This window comes from Colobus angolensis, unplaced genomic scaffold (assembly GCF_000951035.1).
Source record: "Colobus angolensis palliatus isolate OR3802 unplaced genomic scaffold, Cang.pa_1.0 Scaffold39, whole genome shotgun sequence".
NCBI classification, from domain to species: Eukaryota; Metazoa; Chordata; class Mammalia; order Primates; family Cercopithecidae; genus Colobus; species Colobus angolensis.
The window spans coordinates 4,962,404-4,970,609 of record NW_012117265.1 but is presented as its reverse complement, the minus strand read 5'-3'; the positions used below and the strand labels follow the sequence as shown (position 1 = coordinate 4,970,609).

The following is an 8,206-nucleotide window of genomic DNA, read 5'->3' as shown; positions in this document are numbered from 1 at the left end:
TACCATGTTGGCCAAGCTGGTCTCGAACTCCTGACCTCAAGTGATCACAGGTGTCTGCCACGACACCCGGCTAATTTTTTTTGTATTTTTAATGGAGACGGGGTTTTACCATGTTGGCCAAGCTGGTCTCGAACTCCTGACCTCAAGTGATCCACCCACCTCGGCCTCCCAAAGTGCTGGGATTGCAAGGCATGAGCCATCACACCCAGCCTAGACCACCCTATTTTAAATGGATCACCCCATCCCACTACTGCCCTGCAGTCAGCATACATGATTTTCCCCATCGTACCCACCCCATGTATCATACCATTTTTCATTGTTTTTAACGTGTCTTGAATTTTTTTTTTTGTCTCTCTACACCGCAACTTCCCCCAGTTCCTCAGCCTCTGCAAGGCAGAGACTTGGCTCATTCATTCATTGCTGTCCTCCCAGGGCCTGGAACATAGTAGGTGCTCAGTAAATATTTGCTGAACTAAACAATATTTAGGCGGCACAAAGACAGTCATGTACTCAGACTGAGCATCAGGAAAACACAGAGACGCCTGGAGACGGCTATGCGGTCCCTCTCACACCGTCTCCGACACGCGGGCTGATGGTCAGGAATGCCCACGGTTGACCGTGCCTGAGAGGACCGGTGCGGACACCGTTGGCACATGCGCCGTCTCCTGCACACCCCGCTGTCCCGGCTGCCCTCCTAGCTGGCCCAGCAACCACTGCCCACTGATGTAGGCAGATTCACAAGTAGGCCAGGCCTCCTTGGCCCTACAAACGCCCCCTTCACCTGTGGTCGAGGAGACTGGGGGAGGATAAGGGCAGAAACGTGTGGCCTTTACCTCCTGTGTGTACCTCACTTTCTCCATCCAGGGGACCAGAGACCAGGCGTGCTCCTTGAAAAGGCAGCGATTCCCACCTGGGGCCTGAAGTGCCCCTGCCAAAGCCCCCAGTGGTTTGAAGGAAGTGCTCCCGGGTGACCACAAGGCTAGATAAGTCAGGGTTAGCAGGTCACAACTTGGGTGACTGGTCGGGGGAGGGCCATGACCCACTTTGTCACGCCGCAGGAAAGCACTGCTGTCACCCCAGCTGCCCGTTCCCACATTGCTGCTCATGTTGACCTAGGGAGACAGGAGACGTCCCCCCAGGTAGTCCCATCTGTCCCCCTCACAGTCCCAATCTGAGCCTGAGCCCCCAGGAGTGCGCACTGTCCTGGGGTGTGCCTGGCGGCCTCCTATCTCGGGTCCTTGTTGCCGACCCTTCCTGTTTCCCAGATGTCTTTCGCAGCACCCCCTGCCCTCCACAGGTGGATCCCATCCTCCAGGGAACACCTGTGTCCCTTGCTTCCCGGCCAGCGAGGCACAGGCCTCTCCCTGCACTCACCATGGCTGCAGGCAGGTGATGGGCCACGGGATGTGTGGGACCCGAGCTGGGGCCGCTGCCTTCAGGAAGTGACTGTGGCTTCTGCTCCACGGCCAGCACACAGGGTGGGGGCTGCTGGAGGTGGGGCGGGGGAGGGCAGAGGAGGAAGGGAAGGAGGTGGGGACGCTCCAATCTGTCCCCAGATCCTGCCAGCCACTTCTTTTTTTTTTTTTTGAGACCGTCTCACTCTGTCACCCAGGCTGGAGTGCCACGGTGCCATCTCGGCTTACTGCAACCTCTGCCTCCCGGGTTCAGGCAATTCTCTTGTATCAGCCTCCTGAGTAGCTGGGATTATAGGCGCACACCACCACTCCTGGCTGCTTTTTGTATCTTTAGTAGAGAAGAGGTTTCACCGTGTTGGGCAGGCTGGTCTCAAACTCCTGACCTCAAGGGATCAGTCCGCCTCGGCCTCCCAAAGTGCTGGGATTCCAGGCGTGAGCCACTGTGCCCGGCCCCTCCCGGGCGCTTCTATTTCCCTTGAATTCCTGGCCTGCCTGCTACTGTCCCAAGCTTGGGGCATTGGTTGCCTGCATTGTCCTAACATGGTCACTAGTTTCTTTTTTTTTTTTCATTTGAGACAGAGTCTCACTCTGTTGCTCAGGTTGGAGTGCAGTGGTGTAATTTGGCTCACTGCAACCTCCGCCTCACAGGTTCAAGCAATTCTCCTGCCTCAGTCTCCTGAGTAGCTGGAATTACAGGCGCCCGCCACCATGCCTGGCTAATTTTTTGTATCGTTAGTAGAGATGAGGTTTCACCATGTTGATCAGGCTGGTCTTGAACTCCCAACCTCAGGTGATCTGCCCGCCTTGGCCTCCCAAAGTGCTGGGATTACAGGCGTGATCCACCGCGCCTGACCAACTAGTTTCTTACTCTCTGTAGTCCCCATCATTCCCACCACTTTGGTGTCCCCATCTCTGGACTCCAGGGAGGACTCCATGGCAGGCCCTGGTGACCTCCGGGGCTGGAGAGCCACAGGATGGGGAGATCTCAGCAGGTCAGGGGTACAGACAGCTCTGGGGTTTAGGAGGCTCCTGGGGAGGCCCAGAGGCCCAGGACGTGGGGGCCCATGTGACCGGGTGAGGCCTCTGCTGTCTGCCCCGGTTGGCTCATCTGCCTTCCTCATTTCATTCCTCCCAGGGCTGCCACCCTGCGCAGAAAGCTCAGCTGGTGCGGCAGATTTGGGGGTTGGGGGGGTGAGTGGTGTCAAAGGCCTTGCACCTGGGTCGGGCATGGTGGCTCATGCCTGTAATCCTAACACTTTGGGAGGCTGAGGCAGGAGGATCCCTTCAGCCCAGGAGTTCAAGACCATCTTGGGCAACATAGCAAGACTCCATCTATACAAAAAATATAAAAAATTAGCCAGGTGTGGCCGGGCACGGTGGCTCACGCCTGTAATCCCAGCACTTTGGGAGGCTGAAGTGGGTGGATCACGAGGTCAGGAGATCAAGACTATCCTGGCTAACACGGTGAAACCCCATCTCTACTAAAAATACAAAAAATTAGCTGGGCGTGGTGGCAGACGCCTGTAGTCCCAGCTACTTGGGAGGCTGAGTCAGGAGAACGGCGCGCACCCAGGAGGCGGAGCTTACAGTGAGCAGAGATCGCGCTACTGCACTCCAGCCTGGGTGACAGAGCCAGACTCCGTCTCAAAAAAAAAAAAGAAAATATTAGCCAGGTGTGATGGTACGTGCCTGTGGTCTCAGCTGCTTGGGAGGCTGGGGTGGGAGGATTATTTGAGCCCAGGAAGCAGAGGCTGCAGTGAGTTATGATCACACCGCTGCACTCCAGCCTGGATGACAGAGCAAGACCCAATCTCAATATCAATCAATCAACCAATCAAGAGCCACAATAGGAAAAAAAAAAAAGGCTGAGCGAGGTGGCTCATGCCTGTAATATGAGCACTTTGGGAGGTTAAGGCGGGCGGATCACCTGAGGTCGGGAGTTTAAGACCAGCCTGGACAACATAGAGAAACCCCGTCTCTACTAAAAATACAAAAATTAGCTCAGCATGGTGGCATATGCCTATAATCCTGGCTACTCAGGAGGCTGAGGCAGGAGAATTGCTTGAACCCGGGAGGTGGAGGTTGCAGTGAGCCGAGATGGTGCCACTGCACTCCAGTCTGGATGACAGAGCGAAACTCCATCTAAAAAAAAAAAACCCAAAAAAGAGAACCTCCAAGAAACTCTGACTTAATCAGTCTGAGGTGTGGCCTGAGCAAGTTTTTAAAATTTTTTAATTGTTTTTGAGACAAAGTCCTGCTCTGTCACCCAGGCTGCCTCCCGGGTTCAAGTGGCTGGGATTACAGGTGTCCACCAACATGCCTGGCTAATTTTCTGGATTTTTAGTAGAGATGGGGTTTCAGCATTGACCAGGTTGGTCTCAAACTCCTGACCTCAAGCGATCTACCCGCCTGGACCTCCCAAAGTGCTGGGATTACAGGCGTGAGTCACCGCGCCCGGCCTGCCCGTTTGTTTTCACACCTCCTTTAAGAGCACAGACATCAGGATTCTGCCATCTCTGTTGTGCCTTTGCATCCCGTCCGGGGTCACAGTTCCCAAATGTGGGTTACCCTCCCAAACGGGAGTCTCGGGAGGACAGTATGGGCCCTCTGTGGGTCTCCAGAACCTGGGGAAGTATAGGAAAGAATGAAAGAACAAGTGGCCGGGCCCGGTGGCTCACGCCTGTAATCCCAGAACTTCGGGAGGCCAGGCGGGCGAATCACCTGAGGTCAGGAGTTCGAGAGCAGACTGGCCAACATGGTGAAACCCCGTCTCTACTAAAAATACAAAAATTAGCTGGGCGTGCTTGTGCATGCCTGTAATCCCAGCTACCTGGGAGGGTGAGGCGGGAGAATTGCTTGAACCCGGGAGGCAGAGGTTGCAGTGAGCTGAGATTGTGCCATTGCACTCCAACCTGGGTGACAGGGTGGGACTCCGTCTCAAATAAATAAATAAATAATAATAAATAAATATAAATAAATAATCAATTCTTGGCCACATTAGGTGCTCAATCAAGGTAATTAAGGGATTGGACGACAGCTGATGGATTCCCAGGTGTCTGGGTCGGTCACACTGCCCGTGCAGTCTCGTAGCTAGGAGGGTCCAGCCAGGACGCGAGCACCAAGGCACCACTGGGGCGCGGTGGGGGTGACGCGCAGGTCCCGGCGCGGTCCGTCATGGTGCGCCTCCCCACCAACTCCCCTTTGTGTATTTGGCGTCTCCTAGGGGCTCCCGGCAGGGTTCCGCGCGGCACGGCCGCAGATAGGGACCGATAGGGCTCTGGAATCCCGGAGAAGCGTGCCCGGACCAGGGGGAGTGAGAGTTCGTTAGGGCGCGGCTCCGGGACTCTGCGGGGTCGGAAACCGGAACAAGTGTGCGCAAGGTGAGAAGCCCGGGGAGCACGTGGGTGGCGGATCCCAGGGCCGCGGGGCGCTTTCCACCTCCCTGCTCCCTGCCCGCGGTGAGGGTAACTGGACCGGCACCTGCAGATGACAGCTGGGGCTGGACAAATGCCGGGTGGTGCACGGGCCTCTGGACGGCCTCAGAGCTGTTCAGCACGAGCCCGCGGCTTCCAGTCAACCTGCTTGCTATCCGCAGGGCGCTCCCGGCTTTCGTTACCCCGAGTCTGAGACTCCTGGGCGCCCCCTGCTGGGCGGAGCCGGGGCCCAAGGGGACTGGGTTCCTGTGCATGGGGGTTGGGAGCCGGTTTGAGGGTAGGAGGTCGTTTTTGAGTGGGCAGGGTGAACGGCGGAAGCCAGGTGGTGACCCAGCTCCCCAGGCCTCGGGGCAGTCAGTTCACTCCAGAGGGCAGTGTGATGGCCGTGGGCCCGCTGTACACACAGGAAGGGCTGTCCCATCTCCGTGGGTGACGAGGTAGGGGAGAGGTCCCTGGACGGAGGTGTCGGCTCTGGGTCTCTCTGGAAAGATGGTGACAGACTGGGAAGTAGCGTGGCCTAGATCTGGGGGTGGCCGAATGAGGAAATTGATGGGGACGAAGACTCCTGCTGGCCCCCGGGACCCTGGAGAGGGGTTAGGGGCCTGGGGGACAGAGAACACAGCGCTATCCCTGGAGATGGGGGACAGGCTTGGACTACAGCCAGATCTAGAGACCTCCAGAGTGCGGGAACAGGGGCGTGTCCTCTGGACCTGCTGCCAGGGTTTTCTCATCCCGTGGTAACTGTGCGCAGCTTCCAAGATGATGCAGAATCAGTGACCCTGACTTGGAACTGGCGCTGGCTAGAGGCCTCCTAGCCTCACCTTCTCTATGTATCTGTAAAATGGGCCCCTTCACCTGTCCCACCCTCCTCCCCAGGTCAAGAGGGTCCCAGGCAGCCATGGGCTCAGGACCTGAAGTTCTCAGCAGACATTTCCCAAGCCCCACCTCTCCCCGCAGCCTCTCTTTTCATCCTCCCATCCACCCCAAAGGGCTCACCCGTCATCATGACACCCTTTTAAGGACGAGGGAATTGGGAAGCGGGGAGGTCGAGTCTTTTCCAGGGTCCCACAGTGGTGGTTTCAAGGCTTCTGGCCGAGAAGGGGGAGCTTAGGGGGCCTTGGAGCCCCGGGGCCTCCTGATGGCCTGTCCAACCCCATCCTGAGTGACAGCCACCTCAGCTGGGGCCTATGGGTGCTGGGAGAGTGGATACCTAGCCCCAGCCACGTGAGCTGAGGCTGCAGCCCCATCACATCACAGCCCCATCACATCACAGCCCCATCACATCCCCATCACATCACAGCCCCATCAAAGACAGGGCAGTCTTCAGGCCCCTGGTGAGGCTGTGGGCAGTGGGGCAGGCAGACAGGTCCTAAGGGCCTGAGGATCCCCTCCTGCCCCTTGCAGTGGAGCTGAAGGGCTTCCGGAGCCCAGAGCTGTCCATCTTTGAGGTGACATGGCACTGAGCAGGTGTGGGGCAGGTGGCCCTTGGTTTGTCTACCTGGATGGCTTTGATCAGAGCCTGAGGTGGACACGGTGGTGGATGAAAAGTCCAAGGAAGATAGGTGTGGTGACTCACGCCTGTAATCCCAGCACTTTGGGAGGCCAAGGCATGTGGATCAGCTGAGATCATGAGTTTGAGACCAGCCTGGCCAACATGCTGAAACCCCATCTCTACTGAAAATACAAAAAATTAGCCAGGCATGGTGGAGGGCACCTGTAATCTCAGCTACTCAGGAGGGTGAGGCAGGAGAATGGCATGAACCTGGGAGGTGGGGGTTGCAGTGAGTCGAGATGGCGCCACTGCACTCCAGCCTGGGCTACAGTGCGAGACTCAGTCTCAAAAAAAAAAAAAAAAAAAAATCTGAGGAAAACGACAAGGAAGGTGTTGGGGGGCAAGGAGAAGGTGGGAGGGCAGTGCCGGGGGAGTGGGGTCCGGGGGCCCCGTCCAGGGGTCACTGGTATCTTGGCTGCAGATGCCAGGATGAGGTGAGGGGGAACCCCGAAGTGGATTTAGAGAATGGAGAAAGAGGAGGAGGTAAAGATTGAGACAGGTGGACTGGGGTGAAGGAGGTCCCTGGGCTATTGGGAGAACAGGATCTTCATCGACAGGGCTGTGGGAAGCCACTGAAGGGTGCTGGGCAGGACAGGGGAATGATCAGAAGAGACCCTGGCAGGTGTGGTGGCTCACACTTGTAATCCCAGCACTTTGGGAGGCCAAGGTGGGTGGATGACCTGAGGTCAGGAGTTCGAGACCAGCCTGGCCAACATGTTGAAACCTCGTCGCTACTAAAAACACAAAAAGTTAGGCAGGGGTGATGGCAGGCGCCTGTAATCCCAGTTACTTAGAGGCTGAGGGAGGAGAATCATTTGAATCCAGAAGGTGGAGGTTGCAGTGAGAGCCGAGAGCGTGCCACTGCACTCCAGCCTGGGCGACAGAGCAAGACTCTGTCTCCCAAAAACAAAAACAAAAAAGGAAGAGGAGACCATTTTCAGTCTTGGGGGAAGGGCAGGTTGGGGAGAGTAGGGGGTGGGCTAGGGGACCCTGGGGCTGGCGAGATGAGGATAGAAGGGAGAGGAATCATGGAGGTAAAACCAGCCTCCAAGGGGTGGTTGTGGACATCACACAGGACTTCCATACCCGGGAGGGACACTGGCTTCCCGGGTGAAGAGAAAGTCCAGGCCACGGAGGGCTGGCCTTGACCCACCCTGCACCTCAGAGCTGGGACATGGTGGAAACCGGTGTGGCAGACAGTGAGGAGGATGAAGACCTGAGCCCCCAGCCGGCCTCCCCAGTCCTAAAGCATTCTTCCCCTTGAGTCAGTACGGGGTTTGGGGTCTGGGGGTCTTCAGGCCATCCTGGCCAGTCCCTGCACTTTCTCAGGACCAGCCTGTCCCCGGAGCTCCTGGGATTGTTTTGTCTCCCAGGCCAGGGTTGCAATGGTGTGATGATGGCTCACCGCGGCCTTGAACTGCTGTGCTCAAGTGATCCTCCTGCCTCAGCCTCCCAGTTAGCCACCACGGCTGGCTATTTTTTTCTTTTTTTTAGACAGTTTCGCTCTGTCACCCAGGCTGGAATGCAGGGGCTTGCTCTTCGCTCACTGCAACCTCCGTCCCACCGGGTTCAAGCCAGTCTCCTGCCTCAGGCTCTCGGGTAGCTGGGATTACAGGTGCCCACCACCATGCCCGGCTAATTTTCATATTTTTAGTAAAGATGGGATTTTGCCATGTTGGCCAGGTTAGTCTCAAACTCCTGACCTCAAGTGATCTACCCACCTTGGCCTCCCAAAGTGCTAGAATTACAAGCATGAGGCATGGGCCACCGTGCCCAGCCACGCCTGGCTATTTTTTTGTTTGTTT

At 56.8% G+C, this 8,206-nt stretch overlaps 1 protein-coding gene across 1 annotated transcript in view; it reads right to left on the bottom strand.

The window, feature by feature from the left end:
• PRAM1 (PML-RARA regulated adaptor molecule 1) overlaps positions 1-4,591 on the bottom strand; it is a 17,119-nt gene extending 12,528 nt beyond the window's left edge. The window contains exons 1-2 of the mRNA XM_011954969.1: positions 4,487-4,591; positions 1,375-1,488 (exon numbers count right to left, since the gene is read on the bottom strand). Coding sequence (XP_011810359.1) covers positions 1,375-1,488; positions 4,487-4,591 — 219 coding nt within the window. The remainder of the gene's footprint in view (positions 1-1,374; positions 1,489-4,486) is intronic.
• Positions 4,592-8,206: the final 3,615 nt, after the last annotated feature.